This window comes from Ascaphus truei, chromosome 4 (genome assembly GCF_040206685.1).
Source record: "Ascaphus truei isolate aAscTru1 chromosome 4, aAscTru1.hap1, whole genome shotgun sequence".
NCBI classification, from domain to species: domain Eukaryota; kingdom Metazoa; phylum Chordata; class Amphibia; order Anura; family Ascaphidae; genus Ascaphus; species Ascaphus truei.
In genome coordinates, this window is record NC_134486.1 from 126,849,406 (window position 1) to 126,872,842 (window position 23,437).

The 23,437-nt window shown below is 43.4% G+C and overlaps 1 protein-coding gene across 1 annotated transcript in view; it reads left to right on the forward strand.

Moving 5' to 3' along the window:
• Positions 1-23,437, forward strand: part of MTHFD1L (methylenetetrahydrofolate dehydrogenase (NADP+ dependent) 1 like) — a 336,871-nt gene that overhangs the window by 138,768 nt on the left and 174,666 nt on the right. Inside the window, exon 20 of the mRNA XM_075596571.1 lies at positions 2,627-2,738. Within this exon, the coding sequence (XP_075452686.1) occupies positions 2,627-2,738 (112 nt within the window). The remainder of the gene's footprint in view (positions 1-2,626; positions 2,739-23,437) is intronic.

The following is a 23,437-nucleotide window of genomic DNA, read 5'->3' on the forward strand; positions in this document are numbered from 1 at the left end:
GTGCACCATACACAGAAACCTAAAGTTTATAGATTTCACACACAACCCCTACATGCACCAGAATAACTCTAATACACCTCTGTAGCCAGGGATTCTGGGTAATGGCATGCAAATGAGCACTCAGTGTGTCACTTTTTGCTTCTCACCCATTTTAACATGGATCCCTATAAGCTTATGCCTACCATTCGCTTTGTGCCTGGTTGTAGCCACGTACCAGCTTCACATTACAAAGCCAGTAACTATCCTCACACTGGTGAGACCCAAAAGGTTCAAACAGCTGTCTGTGAGTAGGTTACTGGCTATGCACTTCATTAACCCAGGCTGTGTTGAAAAGCTGTGTAATACGGCATGCATAAGATTATAGGGGCCATGGTAAAATGGATAAGAAGCAAAAAGGTTACAGTGGAAGTATGGTATGTCAAGAGATGATGGGGAAAGACAGGGCTGTGGGCCTGTCTGAGATGTGAATGTGCCCACAAGTGGCATTTTTATTTGCTGTTAAACTCATGGGATATTTTGTAAATCAGTATCGGTTGCCCTGAGGAAGAGCAACTCTCGAAAGCTTGTCCTAAAATATTAAGTCCCAATAAAAAAAGGTATCCCCTGAAACAATGAATACAAGATCACTTCCGGCACACCACTTGCTTCACTTCGCGGGTGCTCAGAAGAGACCCACAATTAGAATATAATGAAGGCCACAGAAAAACAGGGGAGTAAAAGCACACATATCTAACATACCCCTTTAAAGAAAAAAGAAGAAAAGTGCACAACTAGTAAATAAATAATATATATTAGTGATAATACGAGGTAAGTATCGCAACGTAATAATAATAGCATGTTCTTGTATAGCGCTGCTAGTTTTACGTAGCGCTTTACAGAGACATTTTGCAGGCACAAATCCCTGCCCCGTGGAGCTTACAATCTATGTTTTTGGTGCCTGAGGCACGGGGAGATAAAGTGACTTGCCCAAGGTCAGGAGGAGCCGACACCGGGAATTGAACCAGGCTACCCTGCTTCAAACTCCGTGCCAGTCAGTGTCTTTACTCACTGAGCCACTCCTCCTACATACAAAAAGAAAAATCTTTAAAGCATGTTATGCATAATCAGAATGGTGTTACCACGGACGAGCGGGAACTCCCGCAGATAGGTACCGTCCTCAGCTGCTTTAGGCCTCGGCCAAGCTTCCCGCTGGCGTGCTGAGGCGCGCTGAAGCTCAGGGAAAGCGGGTGCTTTCCCTGGCCTTGCTGGTGCTTTCCCTGCACGCTGTCCGGGGGCGGGCCAGTGACGTCACGGAGCTGGTTCGCCCTCATTGGGCGAACCGCTCACGTGACCGGCAAGCGCTTGAATTTAAAAATGACCTAAGATCTACGCTTCTGCGCGCTTGCGGAAGCGTAGGCGAGCCCCTACTAAAGCCGCTCTCATTGCGGCTGTAGGGGCTCACAGGTAAGTGCAAGCGCGCCTCAGCATGGCCGAGGCCTTAGAAGTCATGAGAGGATCTCCTTCACAAGCTGTTGATGAAGTCTGTGGTGACGTCACTTCAAAGTTTCAATCAAGTAGTGAACAAAATTTGAAGATTCTAAAAAGAGGTCTCAGCCCTTTTTGGAATCTTCAACTTTGGTTGTACCTATCTGTGGGAGTTCCCGCTCGTCCGTGGTAACACCATTCTGGTTATGCATAACATGCTTTAAAGATTTTTCTTTTTGTAGGTGCGTTATCACTAATATATATTATTTATTTACTACTCTGTGAGTTGTGCGCTCTTCTTCTTTTTTTATTTGCAGCCTCTTCGGATGTTGAGCCATGTGTGTCGTTAAGCCGCCATCTCCCTAAATATTTTTCCTGCAGCAAGGTTTTTTTTATATATTGTAGTAGTTATTTGTATTCTCCCCAACATTTTATTTTTACCCAATCTCTGTTGCACCATTTCACAGTTTTTACCACTATACCTCTTTAAAGGAGGAGATCCCGAAACAGCTATGATCCCCTAAATACAGTATCAGAAACAGGAGACAGACACAAAGCTAACACACCAACATGCACAACAAACGTGAGACTAAACCAACTGGACTAGAAAATGACCCAGAGATGAGTGAAACAGATAGGGACCATGAGCAGTAACAGACAGTGCAAGCATACAGTATAAAGACTTCATACTAGGGGAGGACAGAGGGGGTGAAGCAGAGGTCGGGTAGAGAGATAGGAAATGCCATTTAAAATCACCAATCACACAATCGCAGAAGTGATATATTTCTTTGTTCTTTTCCTTTGTTTATTCCGTTGCGGTTACAGCTGGACATTGACGACAAAGAGATGTTAAACGGCAACAATGTGCAGAACAAAAGTTTATCCATTTAGTTTCATATAATAATAAAAATATGGAAATCATTTAAACCTCTAGATGGGAAAAGAACCTGATTTTCTAACTAAAGGAAAATGTTGACCATGTATGATTATAACAAAAGTTGACAATGTATATGTAATGCAAGATTTCCAATAAAAATAGGTATCTCTTAATACTGAAGTACTTCTTTATTATATGGCAACTGGACTGACATGGCTACTTCTATTTAATTTGTGATTTGTTGGATGCAAAATCTAACGTCTCTGTAAATGTATTCTTGCACAGGGTACTCCAGTGTTCGTTCATGCCGGCCCATTTGCCAACATCGCACATGGCAATTCTTCGGTTTTGGCAGACAAGATTGCACTGAAACTGGTTGGGGAAAATGGATTTGTCGGTAAGTCAGTTATTTGCTCAAATAACCAAAAATGTATGTATTGACCAATCTGTCCCACATTGTGGGAATGATGTACATGTTTGATGTTTTTTCTCTGTGTCATAAGCATGTTTTCTCTACATCATTTTCTGTTTTCTTGTTAAATGGATCCATAAGCCTCTGAATGAAGAAGAATTAGTTGTTCTCCTGCAATGATCTAGCATGTGATAATGTGTCCTCCAGATCAGGGGCGCGCAAACATATTTTTCTGCCCCCCCCTTCCTTGCTCCCTCCGTTCCTGCTGCGCCCCCCCCCTCCCTCCTCCTGGGAGCAGTAGAAGAGCTGCGCATGCGCTCTGTAAGCAGAGCGGGGGTCTGTGCAGAGACAGGTAAGGAGGGAACACGTCGCAAAGGACGTGTTCCCCGATTCCTTACAGTTTCTTACCTTTTGCCGGGATGAACATTCACCCTCCTCATTCACCTGCGTCACCAACTCTTGTCCCGCGACGCAATGATCCTCAACAGCATGATGCTCAACAGCATGATGCAAAGAAGTCAGTGATTCTCAGTTGATTGCAGAGGAGGCCCAGTGAGTAGTTCTTCTTTCCTTTCTTTTCTTCTTTGTAATCTAATGCATACAGGAGATGTTGATCCGACAGCTTCTTGAGGTCAAATGAGACGTGGCAGGCCTTGTATAAGTTTGACTGACAAATGGTACACCCACCAATATAATTGGTGGATATACCACATGATGCCTTTCCTTTTTTAAAGTGATGTGTTGTTAAAAAGGGAGGGAGACATCACACGGTGTACCCACCAATCCGATTGGTGGGTGCACCATGTGATGGCTTCCATTTTTTATTTTGCTGAATTGACATAATCTTAAATGGAGGGAAGCATATCCTACCTGATTGGCTGGCTTCCCTCTCTTTAAGATTGCGTGACATCATTAAAAAAAATTGAAGCCATCACATCGTACATCTACTAATCAGATTGGTGAGTGTACAAATGTGACGTCACAGGCCTTATATAAGGCCTGTCACGTCTCATTTGGCCCCAAGAAGTCATTGAATCAACATCTCTAGGATCTATTGGATCAGAAAGAAGAAAATAAGAAGGAAAGAAGAACTACTCGCCTGGCCGCCTCTGCAATCAACTGAGGATCATGGACTTCTTCGCATCATGGTGATGAGGATCATTGCGTCGTGGGGCAAGAGTTGGTGCCGCTGTTGGATGAGGAGGGTGAATTTTCATCCCGACAAAGGTAAAAAAGCACATCAGCTGGATTTTATTTAATTGTGTATTTTTGTTGGGGGGATGCCCTTTGACTGGCAATGTGTTTAACTATGCCCCTTTTATTAGGGTATAGATAAGCACATTGACAATGCATTTTTTGACAAATGTTTGTTTTTATTTAATTGTAATGTACTGTATTTTTATTTATTTATTTATTTTTTAGGTTGCCCATTCATTGCCATTGTGGTAATCCATGTCCATATTGTGGGCATGGTTTACTACAGTGACACTTAATGGGTTTATTGTAAAAAGTTTGTTTTTATTTAAATGTAATGTATTTTATCTTGTGGTTTTTTTTCATTTTTAGGTTGCTTATTAATTGTCATTGTGGCAATCCATGCCCACGTTGGGACATGGTTTACCATGGTGACAATGGGTAGAGGGTATGGGGGCAGTTGCCCCAGAGAGGGTGGTTAGGGGTTGCGGGGGAGGGGGGTTATCACCTTTATTACATTAGTGGTTACAAGCCGCTAAGGTGATTAAGGGATTCGTGGCCAGCAGCTATTTTTTTTATGTTGCTGCCCACGGAAGACGCGGAGGAAGATGAGGGTGGCCTTCATCATGGGAGGCATAAGTACAACTTCAATTTACTTTATGCTGGCTTGCTAATGTTTTATTTTTAATGGGCAAATGCGCTATAATCCAGATCTGGAATTAGGAATTTTGACCATTACAATGTGTGTTGAGTTGGAGGTTTAGAGGGGGGGGGGGGGGAGTTTGGGTGGCCATTGCGACTATCTGACCCATTGAGGGCATAGATTACCACAGTGACAATCCGTCTAGGATTAAATGGCTAGAGTTTTGTTTTATAGTAATGTATATATTATAGTAGTGTATTTCACTGTAATGGTTATTTGAACGGGCAAAATCGCTATTAGCCATCTTTGGCTCATAGCACTTTTACCCATTCCTGTGTGGTGTTGGTGGTAGAGGGGGTGGGTGAAGGGGGCAGTGGCCCATGGGTGGCCCTTGCGGGAGGGGTTAGCCTCTTCATTACCTTAGCGGTTGTAACCGTACTCCAAGCCACAGTACAGGAATGTTCTGGTCCCTGTGATGGGTCAATAATAGAACTGGAGAAAGGAGTTGTTAAATTGAACTGTCAAAATCTACTAGAGAAGTGAAAAGTTGGAAATGCCACCTGCAATAGTGGTGTGTAATAAGAGGTAGAACCACAGACCCAATTAAAATATATTTATTTAACCTTTACAGTTTCCTTATGATGTGCCCTGGTATGGCACGTACTTGTTTCCCATGGTTTGATTGGGCTGACTGCTATGAAGGAAGCAGCTATCCCCATTGAAACAGATGTGGAGCCCAGTCCACTTCTTTTTCCAGCATTCGTAGGATGTAATCGCTATGACCTGGTAGTTCGTCCCCCCAGCACTGTAAATGTTTAAGGAATTAAGCCGTTGCATTCAAAACCACGTCTTCATAAGTTATCCATTTTGAGTTGAGATTTCATGTTTCTGCTCTGTTGAAGAACAGTTATCGTTCTATCATCTTGGAAGGTTCTCAATTTGGATGAGTTTTGCCTATGCACGTTGGATATTTTGAGCTCATGCTTTATGGATTAATCCCTAAAGGGCAACAGTGATTTACATCTATGATTGTCCACTCATGATCGGTAATGACCATTGCTGTTTTGTGAATAGCAGTGTCAGCTCTTACAGTGAAGACCTGAATCATGGGAGAAGGTATAAATTGGATGAAACAAACACTACTACCAGAATGTATACAACAGACGACAGAGAAGCCCAATGCTACATCCAACATGACAGAAATATACAGTAAAATACTTATATATTCTCTTGAAATAGGGTAATTTAGTTGAACCCTTTGGCCAAAGCGTTGTAAGCTTGTGAGTCACGACAAGGCAGACCCTGTTTGCAAGTCCTAACACTACCAGATAAAATACTAATATACCTCTATTAGGATTAAAATTCTCATTTACCTCTATTAGGGTTAAAATTCTTATTTACCTCTATTAGGAGGGAGAAAGACCACATTGGATCTATATCCAGCAGATTGAAAGGACCTACTAACTTGGGAAGTGGGGAGGGGCGGGCTTAAAACCTGGGAAGGAGGAGCCACTAACCTCCAACAGCTGAAACAACTGAGAATAGGTTAACAGAACACAAAACCCCAACAAGCTCTTTTTAGGAACCCCTGAGCCCCCACAAAATATATGTATGTATTTGTGTCAAAATACAGTGCTATTGAGCGTGGCATATGTATTCAACAGACGACAGAGTTTTAAGTGTTTAAGTTAGATGATTAGAGATCTATTGTATTGACCGTTTTGTATAATCTTGGGTATTGCATTTTCTTACTGTTTCTTGAGTATTAACGTTTTTGGATTGTATGGGCTTTTGGGTCAGGGTTTATTCTATATGGACTAAAATAATATGCACAACAGTGTGCAAATATGTCGGTATAATCTAACCCACTACAAATATGTCTAGGAAAACATGAATTTCCCCAGCAAAGGTGCATATGATCTTAACCAATAATCTGTTTTGTTATAAAATGTCCATGAGAACCTTCTGCCTATTTCTGTTTACTTTAAATCCCATTACATTGTAGGAGTTCTTATGTATGACTTATGATCCCTCAAGTAATGTCTAATGGATGATAACCCATGTCTTGCAGTCAGACATCTCCATATAAGACCTGTTGACACTTTTTTCTTATAGAAGGTGACTTAAAAAAACGCAGTCATTTACAACAACGAAGCTGTAAAAGCAGAGCATATAAACCTGTGTAAAGCTGCTTGAAGGGATGGAGATGGTATTAAATATTTTGCTGCACAGCATGGTAGCAGCGAACATTGGTTATTTCTCCTAATGTTTTGTGCTCAGGAGTCCGTAACCTTTATATATGATATCTCGTTTGACCACCTCTGAGCACTGTGGGGTTTGAACGTTTCACTGCTGGCTGGCATAACATTAAAGGAGGATGATGAGCATGTATTTGAGACTGTCAAGATTAAAGTCAAATCTTTGTAAACCAGGGTGGGCTATTGATACTAAGATTTTGGAATGATGAAAGGCTTTCATTGTTTCGGGGGTGAAGGTCAGCGATAAATCAAACATCCCAGAGCCAAGTTAACATATGTTGTCATTTTAGCGTGCCCCCTCCCATCATACTGTGGGAGCCATGCTTTTATTCCATCAAATCATTGTAGCCTTGCCCATTCTCCTGATACCTGCTATGTTCCATAATATAAACATCCTGTCTTCTGAACAGTCCCATGCCTAGTACATTATTCAGAGATATCATTTAGTTGAACTTTCATATGATCTATACCTTTTTAGTGTATTTTTTTTCTCTCCTTTTCCCCCTCCTGTATAAATGATTATGTCATAACATTTGTGGCCAATAACTCTGCGCTTTCTTTTGTAGTAAAGCAGGAAGCTAAATCATTCATCACGGTTTGCGTGCTTGTGGTGTTCTAAACGTGTGTGTCTGTGGTGTCAGATCCGATCTTTTGACTTTGCTTTCCACTTTTTGAGTGTGCTGCCCATGCAGTAGATTCATTTTACATGGACAGCAAATTGTTCTGTCCATTGAAGTTCTAAGAGACATTGTAAGTGATACTCCTAGGTTAGAACTGCTCGGACATGTCTTCCTTAGGAGTGCTTCAATTTGTTATATTTTAGAGGTACCAGTGTCCTAACATTTATTGATGCGTGTTGTTTAAGGAGGAATGTAACATGAATACTTATTTCCTATTAAAGAGCATACGATAACTAAAAACATTCCAAACATACCACACTCCCCCCCCCCTTCTGTAAGTTAATTTGAACTATAGGCCCCTTGTTTATAATATCAGTTTCTTTCATACCTATCAATGTACAGTAAATTGCTGACTGTGTGGGACGGCATTTTTCGATGTTGAAAGAAACCTTTCCTCACGCTGGCCTGTACATTATTGCAATAGTTCACACGGTGAGGAGTGTTATGAATCTTTATAGTCATTTCTAAAAAGTCTCTTGTAACTTGTTTCACTTACGATGCATATTAACTAGCTCTGGGTGAAATGTGTACCTTTTTTCAAAATATTGCAGTCCACTGTAAGATTAGAGATGCCACCTTTTTAAAAGTGTTTGACCTGAAGATGAGATTGGGGTCCGATGTTACTTCCCCCGGTAGGGAGACCACCCTAAGTATGGAACAGCCCCCGGGAAATGTTATATATATTTTAAACAAAATACACAATGTTAAGGCTATTTCGAGACTAAAATTCCTTTGCAAGACTTGAGTAAACCGCCTCTCAACGATGTCCACGGTGTGTTTAAACCATTCTCATTTTCATCGTGGTATTTAGTCACTTTTCTCACAATATTTGGGATTACATTAAAATGACACATTTTTGGCATATCCTGCCTCAATATCAATATGAGAGGGTAAACACACACACACACATACATGTTTGTTATATATGTACAAGTGTCAGGTCTACCTATTTTGTTAAAACAATTATTAAAAGTACATTTTTCGGATCAATCGGAGATGCCCTGCTTTAATCCTGTAATTAAAAATGAATTACATTATATTTCAATTAATTCATCATAGAATGTAATTCTTTCAATTAGTGTGCAGTATTTACGGCTTCCTTTCTCCCTCTGCTATTTTATCCCCGCTGGCACCTATATACCCCCTTACTTTGGGCTAAGCGAGAGTTTAAAGTGCTTCTCTTGGGGCACTTTTGTTATTTGCGTTTCACCTCCGTGCCCACCTCTCTACGCACGGACGCACACTTACCTAGTTGGGGGTGGTGACACTGGGGAGTGGTCTCCGTGCGGATGTGGAAGCTGGGACCGATTTCCCAGAAGGGGTCTGGGGGAGGGAGACAGACGGTTCAATACCCACCAGTCAGCAGCCTGGAGAAATCCTAATGAAGCTTGAAGGTGGCATGCCTATACCCAGAGACTTAAGGTAAAACCCGAAGAGGTGTAAGATTGTACAATCATCAGGGCAGGCATTCATTTAATATTAATATAGCAATATAATATTAACTTTTGATATATGGAGCTCTGATCTTATTGTTTTATCATTAGCAAAATGAATCAAGCCTCTAAAGCTCTGCATACACCATAAGGCCTGGGACATGGTCAGCGCTTATGCGCTGAGGCGTGCTGCTGCTCGGCACTGAGACCCTGCAGCCGCAATGAGAGCGGCTTTAGCAGGGGCTCGCGCACGCGTCAGCACGCTTGGGGAAGCGTGTGCCTGACGGAGGTTTGAAATTTCCCCGCTTGCCGGAGCGCAGGGCCAGTCACGTGAGCAGTTCGCCCAATGAGGGCGAACCAGCTCCGTGACGTCACTGGCCCGCCCCCTGATGGTGTGCTGTGTAAGGCCAGGGAAAGCACCGCTTTCCCTGAGCCTCAGCGCGCCTCAGCACTGGTTAAAGGCACTATGTCCCAGGCCTTAAGCTTAACAACCTAAAGTATATGCACATTATACATATTATCCAACAGTACGTTCTGGAAAAATATGTAAACTCCCAAAAGCTTCAGCAAATGTTACTTGAGTGGATAGATTTATTTTTTGGGTACAGTATGCAAAAGGTACCTTTTTTGAGGCAAAATAAATAGTTTATGCTGTGTTTGGTGCTATCTGTTAGGCTGCGTCCATACCGCCTTCGCCAGCACGGAGGCGTGCGCGTCCGTGACGTCATCCACGTGAAGCGTATTTTGGACATGCTTAATGCTCTGATTTTTGACATGCTTGATGGTCTGTCGGGGTGGCATGTCTAGAGGCGTGTCTGTGACGTCACTGATTCGTCCTCATTGGGCGAACCGCTCACGTGACCTGCCCGTCGCGCCGAGAAATCGGTTTCAACTGTCGCTCGCGCGGTTTATGGGTTCGATCAGTGCCTTAAGGCAATGTGATCGCGTCGCGCGCGGACTCCTCCGCACTGTTTGCCAGACCATGGCCGCAGCCTTAGGCTCACAGGAGGCCCTGGGCCCTGGGCATCCGCTGGTGGTATTGGGGATAAGCAGGACAGGCTTTTGGTGCATGGTACCTTCTCTTCTCGGTGCAGCGCCTCCATTCCAACAGGGCCTATCAGGAATAGGTGCAGTCCCCTGTTGGAAAACACTCTCACCTACCCCCGAAGAACTGCAGTCTCAGGCAGGAGTATAAACCAGCACTGAGGTCTTTATTCTCATACAGCATACATTACACTGACATCATACAGCACTCTTTGGTCCCTGGACTCAACCCCCAGGGCTTGAGGCCCCAAATGTCTATCGCTGACTCCCATACTCCCTGGTGGAGTATGGGGTAGATGATCCCACTCACCTGAAGGAGGGGATGGAAGGTGAACCACATTTCCACAACACCACTAATTTGGCTGCAGCCCCTTTTTGTGCCCAGGGGAGGGTCCCAGGTCGCTGCCCTATTATGGGCAGTACCTCGGCCTTGGACCCCTGTCACTTCTAGTGAGTTGTTTACTGCAGATGGCCGAAAATTAACCCTAACACTGCCTGCGCTCGTACCAGGGCTTATGTGTTAGGCAGGGCAGATTAGTAGCCCAGGGTGTACCTGGCTACACATATTAAAAAAAATTATTATTACATGGCTGTGAAGCAGGGGGGCCTTAGAGATGAAACACATTTGCAGCTCCCGGACTCCATGGCTCGCTAAATAATTATCACTGAAGATAGCGCAGGTACTGTCCCCCCCAGGGGAAACAAAATGGGAGGTTTACATCTCCCATGTCACGCTGTGTTGGTCCGCGTGACGCGGGGGATGTATATACAAGGAAGTACCCGCAGCACCTGTCCCGGGAGGTATCTTGGGAACCGAAATGAACGCGGTTCAGCTCCAGGACCTCTGCATCCCTTCAAGTAAAAGCGGGCGCTCAGAGGGGGAAGTGCTCCTCAATTAGATTGGGAAATGCCAAGTAGCAGAAAGCAAAGGAAAAAACGATTACTTAAACTGTATTAAAAACATTTGTTTTGCTTCTCCGCACTATAAACTCAAATCAATCATAAAATGTGATAAATTCGGTTATTACTAATGCCCAATAAAGTAACATCCGAATACCCGATTTTTAGATTAGATTTTTTTTTTATTGTTCTGTTTTTTATTTCCCCATGTAGTGATGATTATTACTCCCGTTAATTTGATGTGCTAACGCTACTGTGTTACTACCGCAATTTTAACTGCGAGCGACATTGACAGTAGTGGTAATGCATGTGTTATCTCCTTGACGCTTGTGATACTTACCACGTTATTTCTTCCATTATTCTGCATTTACCTGGGTAATAACATTGGCTACATCTGTATACACAATAAATCCTTTTTGCATTACATTTCTGGCGTACGTGGTAAAACTTTATTTAGCTGCATTGGTCTGATATATAATGTTGGTTCCTACAGTATCTGGGTGACCTTGTGCAACCATTACAACTGATTAGGCCGAGGAGGGAATGATTTTCCTACCCGATGGCAAAACATACACAGACATTGTGGTTTAAATATCTGTCGCAATATTATAAACATTTGCAGGTGGCAGCAACAGAATGCTTAGAGCAGTATTTTTCAGCCATGGACCATTTCGGTTCCCTGGGCGTCCCTAAAAGGTTCCCTGCAATTTTTAGGTAATTTGAAAATGGTACCAAATACAGCAGAATTTACCATGCATCTGATCTAAGACGCGCTATTGGAGAGGGTTGGGGTTCCTTACAATGTATCTGATCTCAGACGCGCTATTAGAGAGGGTTGGGGTTCCTTACAATGCATCTGATCTCAGACGCGCTATTGGAGAGGGTTGGGGTTCCTTACAATGTATCTGATCTCAGACGCGCTATTAGAGAGGGTTGGGGTTCCTTACAATGTATCTGATCTCAGACGCGCTATTAGAGAGGTTTGTGATTCCTTGCAATGCATCTGATCACAGATATGCTATTAGAGAGGGTTGGGGTTCCTCAGAATCTCATCATATCATAATAATATGGTTCCTTGACCAAAAAACGGTTGAAAACCACTGGCTCAGAAGGGAAATGGTTTTGAAGACTACATTAATATTGTTTCCGTGCACAGAATGTATCAAAGATCTGTGAACACTCCATAAAAAAAAGACCACAAGCTAAACTGGTTGCACCTTTTAGACTTTAACCCTTTAATTAATGGATGTTCTACAATATCTTGGTCACTAGTTAGATGGTTTTAGCAGGTCATTTTATGTTTCATTAACTTATGGACTTTTCATTGTAAATCCGCATGGTTGTTTTTGCAATGCACAGCAGGGCTTATACAAATGGCCTCACTATTCCTCGCTCATTGACATTTATACCGTTGATTTCTTTCTCCATACTAGAAAATCTCTCTAACGGTTTATGTACTTTGGGTATTGCTTTCATGAAGCTGAAGGAAATGAGCACTTAATGGGTCTTACTTTGCTTTGGTAACATGTCTTTATTAGCAGTGTTATTCATACGGTTCTCTAATAAAGGTTATTGTACCAAACATGTGGAATTTATTTGCAGAGTATAAACCTGATTTTTATCTTCATGATCCAGCGTGTAAAGCATTTTCGTACACTAAGGGGGTCACTTGAAGTTCATAGCACAGAGCAGCTCTCTGCAGCAAAATGAGACTGCCTGTTTTATTCTCTTCCACTGCACAGAGAAAGCAGAGCTGGAAGTGAAGCTTTGCTTTGATAATACAGGGCGCAGAATGTCATCTGTTGCGGCTTCCTATTGGTCCGCGAAACCTGGACCTTTTAAGTTCCAGAGATTCTGGCACCCCCTTCAGAGGCAAGTATCTGTTAATTTGAGCTCCGGGGACCCCCTGCTTCCACAGTTCAGCTCCGGAGATGCCCTTCTTTAATCCTGTAATTAAAATTACATTATATTTTAATGTGTATAGTAAAGTGTTTGGATTGCTTCAATGTGGATGGCCAAAAATGGTAGCAATTATTCTGCCACGTACCATATAGTATCTGACTCACTTTAAACTTCTACTTTAAAGTAACAGACCCATTTATTTTTAGTTAATGAAGTTGTGGTTTAATGATCTAGTAGCTATATTGGTACTGAAGGATTGTAGATTCCTTGTAGGTTGAGATGCTTTTTGGGGGAACCAACATTCATAGAAATTGAATGAAACCCTCCTAGATTGCTTCTTAAATTTTATGCTTGAGGGAAAAAAGTCATAGATGAAATGATAGCGTACTGTGAGAGGAAAGGTGGTGAAGTTGTGGATGGGAGATATATAAGCCCTGCATTTGCAAATTATACCTATCCCTAATAAGGGTTAAAGGCCCAGGGAAGGTTTTGCAAATGAAACCAGGTGCAGATCACCTGGCCTTAATTAACAGAGTATAAGGCCTCGGCCATGCTACCTGCTGGCGTGCTGAGGCGCACGGAAAGCGGGTGCTTTCCCTGGCCTTGCGGTTGCTTACCGCACGCGCTGTCAGGGGGCGGGGCGGGCGCGTCACTGGCCGGGGGCGGGCCAGTGACGTCACGGAGCTGGTTCGTCCTCATTGGGCGAACCGCTCACGTGACCGGCCTGTCACGCCGGCAAGCGGGGGAATTTTAAATTCCCCTAAGACCTGCGCTTCCGCAAGCGCGCGGAAGCGCAGGTGAGCCCCTACTAAAGCCGCTCTAATTGCGGCTGTAGGGGCTCAGTGCTGAGCGGGAGCGCGTGTCCGCACGCTTCCGCCAGCAAGCGCTAAACATGGCCAAGGCCTAAGAAAGGCCAGGCTGGATCAGTTCTCCCCTTATTCCAGCTAAGAGAGCTGGCTGCTACAAAGAGGCACTGGCCTGCAACAGGTTTGGTTTATGATATTTGTTTTATTGTTTGGTAAGTGGGAAAGCCACCCAAAGATAGCTAGAGAATTGCTGTCTAGTTAATGCTCAGATAGAGCTAGGAATTCTTTTGATTCTTTTGCTCGTTTTGATTTTTGTCTGCTGGAGTGACAACCAGGAAGCAGACCTCTGCCTGGGGTGAATGCAGGAGGTCTCATGAACAAAGCAAGGCTAAGGCAAAGTAGCTTGTGGCAAACACAGTTACATCCTAGTCAATCTAGGGTTATGCTCAGCAATGAGTCAAAGGGAGAGGCCAGTATAAGAAGGACAGATAGCCAATCCCAAGACAGGGGTGTGTGGGAATTCCTCCAATGCCAGAGCAGAGAGACAGAGCTGCAGTGATTGCTAGCACACGTGAGTTCTTGTAAATCCAAGGGAAGGTCTGCAAGAGTTTGTCTCCAGCCAAAACCAGGAACGGATTCCTTACAGAAACTAACTTTACACAGCAGCAGATGAACGTGGCACACCAAGAGACCAACAGGATACACACTGAGGCACTCAGAGTGACACATGAGGAACAGCAAGGTGCCATCCGTGAGCTGCAACAGGAGATCCAGGTTGTGTCTGAGAGGCTGAGCGAGAACCCTGATGGGAGAGACCAAGGTCCCAAGGCTATTCGGGCCAGTCATTATCTTCAAAAGATGACTACAACAGATGATGTTGAGGCGTTTGAGCGCACAGCAGAAAGAGAGGGATGGCCGGCAGTTGAGTAGGCAAGCATACTGGCACCGTTCCTGAGCGGAGAACCTCAAAAGACCTACTATGACCTAGAACCGACACAAGCCAGCATCTACAACAAATTGAAGGATGAAATTCTGGCACGCCTGGTAGTGACCGCTGCAGTAAGGGCTCAAAGGTTCCCCTTATAGTCGTATTCTCCTGACAATGCTGCAAGATTCCAAATGTTTGACCTCATACACCTTGCCCGAAAGTGGCTTCAACCTGAGGTTAACTCGGCCAGCCACATTGTGGAGCTTTTAGTGATGGACCGCTTTCTACAGAGCCTTCCTGCTACCCTACATCGGTGGATCAGTCAAAGTGACCCCAATACCGCGGACCAGCTGATTGCTTTGGTGGAGAGATATGTTACTGCAGGAGAACTCCTATGCCCTGCTCCATCTGAACAAACCCGCAATTCCAAGGCCCAGAATCCCGCAAAACCTGGTAAGACTGTTCAGGGTTTAAGGGAAACTGGAGAGCAACAGGGATATTCCCCAGACCCCAGGGATACTACTCCTCCAGGAGCCAGGGGCGCATTCAGATGTAACAGATCTGGAAAAGGAACGTATTGGCGGTCAGATTATGTTATAAAATGTTTTAAATGTAAATGAGGTTGGTCATACAGTCAAGGACTGCCCATTTAAAGATGAACTAATTTATTTATTTATAAAATATTTTACCAGGAAGTAATACATTGAGAGTTACCTCTCGTTTTCAAGAATGTCCTAGGCACAGAGTTAAGACAAATAATACATGTTTACAAATACAGTTACATAAATGAACAGGGTATACATTATATACAAGACATTGCATGCACAGTTAAAGATAATATATATTATGGGCGTATGAAACAGTTACAGACCAGATTAAAATGTGTGACAGCCTTAGATTTGAAAGAACTTAAACTGGTGGTGGATGTAAGAGTCTCTAGTAGGTTGCTCCAGTTTTGGGGTGCACGGCAAGAGAAGGAGGGCGGCCGGATACTTTATTGAGCCTTGGGACCATGAACAGTCTTTTGGAGTCTGATCTCAGGTGATAGGTGCTGCATGTGGAAGGGGTGAGGAGCTTGTTCAGGTAGCTGGGTAGCTTGCCCATAAAGAATTTGAAGGCAAGACAGGAAAGGTGAACTTTGCGCCTAGACTCGAGTGATGACCAATCTAGTTATTTGAGCATTTCGCAGTGTGTTATAGTTGCATTGGAGAACAAAACGACAAATTGAATTGTAGAGGGTGTTAAGTTTGCTAAGGTGGGTTTGAGGTGCTGAGCCATATACTATGTCTCCATAGTCAATAATTGGCATTAGCATCTGCTGTGCGATACGTTTTCTGACCAGGAGACTTAGGGAGGATTTGTTCCTGTAAAGTACCCCTAGTTTGGCATAGGTCTTGGTTGTCAGGGTATCAATGTGCATCCCGAATGTTAAGTGGGAGTCAAACCATATGCCCAGGTATTTAAAACTAGTAACAGGAGTTAGGGTGGTGTTAGTGTTGGTTCTAATCTGGAGCTCAGTCGCTGGAAGCTTTAAAAATTTAGTCTTGGTCCCAAATACCATTGTTACATTCTTGTCAGTGTTTAAAAACAGTTTGTTTTGGGAAATCCAGTTTTCGAGTCTGAAAACGTCAGACTGAAGTATGTGTTGAAGGTCAGAGAGGCTATGGCTGTGTGCATATAGGATTGTGTCATCTGCATACATGTGTATTGAGGCTTCCTTACAAGCTGTGGGAAGATCATTGATGAACACTGAGAAGAGTAGGGGCCCCAGAACAGAGCCTTGCGGGACGCCACAGGGGATATCCAGGGGGTTAGAGTTAGAGCCAGAGATGGACACATGTTGGGATCTACCTGATAGGTAGGACTGAAACCAGTTTAGAGCATGCTTCCCTATTCCAGAGCTCTGGAGTTTGTTAAGCAGGATAGCATGATCAACTGTATCAAAAGCCTTTGCAAAATCTAGGAATTCTGCACCAGTGAGTTGACCCTGTTCCATTCCACACTGGATTTCATTGCAAACTTTTAGCAGGGTAGTTACGGTAGAGTGTTTGGGGCGAAAGCTAGATTGGAATTGGCTAGGGAAATTTGTCTTGTTATAGTAATCGCTTAATTGGGAGTGGACACATTTTTCCATGACTTTGGATAGGATTGGGAGAAGGAAGATTGGCCTGTAGTTTGAGACAGTGTTTTTGTCCCCACTTTTGAAGATTGGGACAACTCCGGCAGCTTTCCAGGTCTTAGGGACATGGCCTGCAGACAGGATAGAGTTGACTATGGAAGCAATTGGTTTGGCAATTGCTGGGGCACCAAGTCTTAGGAACCTAGATTGTAGTAAGTCAGGTCCACATTGGCTGCTTGGTTTTAATTTGAGGAGCACTTGTGTAATCTCCTCTTCGGATACTGGGCCAAATTAAAAATTGTGGGCAGTGTTGGGAGGGGGTGGGGCTATAGAGGTACTCCCAGGATGAGATTCAGGTTTGTGGTTTGGGCTGCGTTTTGCTAATAAGTTAATAGCACACCCCACAAAGTAATCATTGAATGGATTTGCAATGTCGGTGGGGTTTGTCAGAGTAATATCCCCCTTAGTGATATTACTTGGCTGTTGATGGTTAGAAGGCTGGAATGCAATATGGGTGAAAAGATGGGACCATACTCATTTTGTGGATGTATTATCTAATAATAATGATGGTGTTAATAATTTTAATTTATGCTATTTGAAGGTGAATGGGAAAATGTCTAGAGCATTGCTTGATTCAGGAAGTATGGTCACCTTAGTAGCAAAGCCTGTAATACCTAACGTGAAAATAGATAATATACAGAAAATGGAAATTATTTGCATCCATGGTGATTAAAGGGAATATCCCACAACTGAGCTAAATATTGGAACCCAGTGTGGTACCCTAAATTACCCGGTGGGGGGAGTACCCAGATTAGCCCATGATATGGTGCTCGGTAGAGATTTTCCCAACTTTCTATAGTTGTGGTCAGTAACAGAGAAGGCAGCCCAAGGCTCATCAGAAAAGGGTCAAGCTAGTGAGGAACATGTATTTCCGTTTTCTGAGGTTGATTTGGAGAGTGACCAAGGTTGTAATGGGGAAAAGAAACACCAAAATGACTGCCCTTTGCCGGTGTTAGTAGGGGACAACCCCGTTGACAACAGTGAAGAGCCTGGTACTAGTACAGAGAAGGCGGATGATTTTCTAGACTTGGGAGTCAGTCCTATCAATTTAAGAGCACCCAATGGGAAGATCCTACTCCAGTCGCTGCTAGAGATAATGTCCAGGTTGTGAATGGTGTTGCTATGCAGCCAGGAAATGTGTTACCTAATCCCTACTTTGAAGTGATAAATGACTTAATTTATAGAGTAGGAAAAAAGGACTCGGCATTCACTAATCTGTTACTGGATCCCAAGGCTTTCTGTAACACTGTACTAAACCTTGCACATAGTCACATACTGGGAGGACACATGGGAGTGGAGAAAACGAGAGATAGAATCCTTAGGGTTTTTTGCTGGCTGCAATAACAAACTATTGCTCCTCATGCCCTGACTGCCAGCGCTCAGCCCCTTTCAAGGCTTTCCGTAGCCCTCTAGGGCCCCTACCTATAATTGATGTACCTTTTAAAAGGATAGCTATGGACTTGGTGATCCCTCTGGTAAAATCCGCTAGTGGTCATCAGTATATACTGGTTGTTCTGGACTACACAACCCGCTATCCAGAGGCAATACCCCTACGTACCTCTGCAAAGACCATAGCAAAGGAACTAATGCTAATGTTTAGCAGGGTGGGTAATCCTGTCAGACCAAGGATCCCCTTTTATGTCTAGGGTCACAAAAGAATTGTGCAAGTGTCTTCAAGTGAAACAAATTAGGACCTCAGTATATCATCCCCAGACTGATGGCTTAGTGGAAAGATTTAATAAAACCCTTAAAAGTATGTTACGGAAAGTAATTGACACAGATGGGAAAAATTGGGACTTTTTGCTACCCTACCTAATGTTCTCAATTAGGGAAGTACTCCAAGCGTGTACAGGTTTTTCCCCTTTTGAATTAGTCTATGGGCGATATCCTCGAGGATTACTAGATATAGCTAAAGAGACCTGGGAGCAGTAGACGACACCCCATCGTAGTGTGATTGAACATATATCTCAGATGCAGGATCAAAAGGCAGCTATCATGCCTATAGTCAGGGAGCATATGCAAAAAGCCCAGGAAGCACAGAAAAACAGCTATAACCTAGCTAAATAGGATCAGAGTATTTCAACCTGGTGATAGGGTATTAGTGCTGGTCCCTACAGGGGAGAACAAGTTTCTTGCAAAGTGGTATGGCCCATATGAAATTATTGTGAAAATGAGTGTTGTTAATTATAAAGTAAGGCAGCCAGGAAGAAGAAAACCTGAGCAATTGCATCATATAAACTTGTTAAAACCTTGGAAGGATAAGGAGGTCCTGGTTGCTTTAAAACTCTTAGAACTTCCCACCACTGATCCTGAGGTGAATTTACCAGACACTCTGCCTGTACATCAGAAACAAGAAGTCAAGGATTTTGTCAGGAGAAAAGGGATGTTTTCTCTGACCCCAGGGATAACTAATGTCATCAAACATGACATAATAAAAGAACCAGGGAAAAAGGTTAATCTTAAACCCTATAGGATTCCTGAAGCCCGAAGGGAGGCTATACATTTGAAGGTGGAAAAGATGTTAAAACTTGGGTTAATGATAGAGTCACACAGTGGGTGGAACAGTCCTACTGTGCTGATTCCAAAACTTGATGGCACTTTTAAGGTTTTGTATTGACTATTGCAAGTTAAATTGCGTTTCTAAATTTGACTCATACCCAATGCCTATGGTTGATGAGTTAATAGAGAGACTGGGCAAAGCACGTTACATGACAACTCTAGATCTAACAAAAGGTTATTGGCAGGTCCCTCTCACTGAACAGGCAAAAGAGAAAACTGCATTCTCAACACCTAAAGGTCTGTTTCAGTGTACAGTACTACCATTCGGGCTAAATGGTGCCCCTGCCACCTTCCAAAGAATGATGGACAGGGTTCTAAAACCCCATAATAGGTATGCGGCGGCATACCTGGATGATGTTATCCACAGTGAAGACTGTGAGTCCCATCTCCCAAAGGTACAAGCAGTACTTAATTCCATTCGTGTCGTTGGTTTAACTGCTAATCCTCCCAAGTGTACCATTGGTCTGGAAGAGGCAAAGTATTTAGGATATTCAATTGAGAGGGGATTGGTTAAACCACACATAGCAAAGGTGGAAGCTATAAAAAAAAACTGGCCCCAGCCACTTACCAAGGAACCGGTAAGAGCATTTTTAGGTATTATGGGGTTACTACAGAATGTTTATCCCAAATTTTGCCACAGTTGCTGCCCCTTTAACAGACCTCACAAAAGCAAGGTCCCCAGTTACAGTTAAGTGGTCCCCAGAAGCAGATCAGGCTTGTAAATAATTGAAAGAAGCTCTCTGTGCCCAACCTGTCTTGATAACCCCAGACTTTTCTAGAGAGTTCATAGTACAAACAGATGCTTCTGATGTGGGCTTAGGGGCTGTCCTTTCCAAGAATACCAGGGTGAGGAACACCCCATTTACTTTTTGAGCAGAAAGCTAAACCCACAAGAAAAGAACTACTCCATAGTAGAGAAAGAATGTTTGGCAACTGAATGGGCTTTAGAGGCTTTTCGGTATTACGTGTTAGGAAGAAAATTCAGGTTAATTACAGATCGTGCTCCACTTACTTGGATGTCCCAGAATAAAGAGAAAAACTCAAGGGTGACCAGGTGGTTCCTTAGTCTCCAGCCCTTTAATTTCACTGTGGAACACAGGGCAGGTCTGAAACAGGGACATGCTGATGGGCTTTCTAGGGTACACTCCTTGATGTCTATGGTCGTTCACCCCAGTTGGAATGAGCTAGGGGGGGGGGGGAGGATATGTGAGAGGAAAGGTGATGTAGTTGTGGATGGGAGATATATAAGACCTGCATTTGCAAATTATACCTATCCCTACTAAGGGTTAAAGGCCCAGGGAAGGTTTTGCAAATGAAGCCGGGTGCAGATCACCTGGCCTTAATTAACAGAGTATAAGAAAGGGCATGCTAGATCAGTTCTTCCCTCTCCCCTTATTCCAGCTAAGAGAGCTGGATGCTACAGAGAGGCACTGGCCTGTAACAGGTTTGGTTTATGATATTTGTTTTATTGTTTGGTAAGTGGGGAAGCCACCCAAAGATACTGTAGCTAGAGAATTGCTGTCTAGTTAATGCTCAGATAGAGCTAGGACTTATTTTGATTCTTTTGTTTGTCTTGATTTTTGTCTGCTGGAGTGACAAAGAAAATAAAGCCGTTAAACCAGAGCTGGATGGTCCTGTGACTGTGCTTTACCCTAAAAGACAGTGGGTTTTAAGGTTCCCAGACAAGAACCCTTCAGACAAAAAGGGTATTTTGTCAATGTACGTACAGACAAAACCTCATAGGTAACTACTGTTGCTCTCGTAAAAGGTATCACAACATCTTAATTAATCAATAATGAATTTTGTTTTGTCAATCAGAGGATTCGTGAAACTGCTCTTTATCAGCTCACGCAAACGCCGGCTTCTCAAGATAGCTAACTTTTTTCAACCATCATGTTAAAGAACATTGGAAAAGATGGCTGTCGTGGTCACCAATCGTGCCCAGTCCCCAAAAAGGGTAGATTTCTGTTGGCCTCTGGGGTGATGTGGAATTATATTCCAGGGGATAAAAAAAAAGCTACATATTTTAGGAACGAGTAGGTCCCAGTAGCTGAAAGTATGTGCAGTTTAGCTGCACGGCACACCTCGACTCATTATCCCCCCCACCTCCAACATTTTGCTGGCATCTGTTTGTTCCTCCTATCAGCGTTTTGGGGAGTGAATATAAAAAGGAGTTAGGCCTCGTCCATAGTGCGTGTGATGTCGCGCAGGGCGCTAACAAAGGGCCGTACCTCAATGAAGACGGCCATAGAGCGCGCGTGCACGAGCGACGGCGCGTGCGATTTTTCGCAATACATCATCTTTTTTTTTTGCCTCGTGACGGCCGGGTCACGTGCCCGGTTCAGCCAATGAGGGCGGACCGCTCACAGGCACGCTTCCGAAACGCCCTCCCCCTTCACGTCTCCGCCACAGGCCACGGATCCCCTCTGCAGCAGGCTATATCCGAGGTCTTAGTAAGAGGATTGCACAGTGTTCTGAGATGTACCACACTTTACTCCTGAAACTGGTTCTGTTTGCCTTTCTTATGGAGTCAAATAAATCCATCCGGTCTTAATGTGTTAACTCCTGCTCCTAAGAGAGCTGCACCCAATGTAAGAAGCAAGGCTATCCAGCTTCATACATATGTCGGCACTGGTGCAAATTGACAGATTTTTGCTCCCTGTTTTGGAGCAATTGACGCCATGTTTATACATATGTCTGTAGATGCCAAACCCAAATGGTCTACATGTGCACTACATATTTCAACTTAAGTTTGCTAATCAAATACAGACATTAGCAATAAACTAGGGTCAGGAAAAGGTTATTGGTAAAATGCGCAAACGAAACCTTGTTCCATTTCACAATATTACTTCTTTCAATCTGTTACAAGAAGTGTAAGCATTAAGTTGTAATTCTTGTGGAAAATATTACAAAACCACTGTTATCTGTCACAAGTGTACAGTCTCAATCGGAAGCATATTGCTGTGGAAGTCGAGTAGAAGCATTCAAATGTTGAACTCCTTAACTATTCCATTGTGTACTTTGCATCAAGAACAAATGTATTCTTAGGCTGGTTATATAGTACACGCTGCTGCTGTGTTAGTTGCTATAGTGCAAGCGGTGACGCGCGCGGTTAGGGGGCGTGACTCTGACATTACAGCGTTAGGCCACGCTGGGATTGGCAGCTGGGGCGGGGTTAGTGTTAGCGGAGCCCCAACAGTGAGATCCGGAAGGGAGGTGTCTGCTGCCAGGGCTCAAGATGGCTTTCCCCCCCAGATATCCTCCACAGTGACAGGTAGGGCACACACAGCATGCGGAGAGAGAGAGACGCACACACACACACACAGCATGGGGAGAGACACACACACAGCATGGGGAGAGAGAGAGACACACACAACATGGGGAGAGAGAGACACACACACAACATGGGGAGAGAGAGACACACAACATGGGGAGAGAGAGACACACAACATGGGGAGAGAGAGGCACACAACATGGGGGAGAGAGAGACACACACAGCATGGGACAGAGAGACATACACAGCATGGGGAGAGAGAGTGACATACACAGCATGGGGGAGAGAGAGACACACACAGCATGCGGTATATATATATATATATATATATATATATATATATATATAAATAATTACATGTCTTGCACTCTGCAAACTCAATTCTTAATCACTGTATTCACCCCTAAAAATGAATTTTTACTATTGCAAAATAATTTTCCTGGTATAGATGAATACTGGACATACTGTACCATTTTCCTCCCTGAGAAGTTAAAATGTCCGCTGCCATTTACATTATTAGGACACCGGAGGTTGTCATGGTAACAGCTGTGATCTGTAAATAAACAGGTTAAAACTGCATAAAATAAATATTTTGTTGAATTTAAAAAATAAATAGATCAGCACAAAATGCACGATTAGATTCTTATGAATTTATTTTTGGAGTACTGTAACTATGCCACAGAGCAAATGCTTTCCACACTTTATTGCCTCGGCCATATTTCAATGTGATTGGGGCTACACTGTAGGTTTGTATATGCAAAGATTCTTACAAAAGAGCTGCCGTTTTTCTTGGCCAGATAATGAAATCACACTTTGCGTGTAATGCCAGTTTGGTGTAAACAGTACAATGCTTACAATGATGGTAACAGACACACGGCCACAGA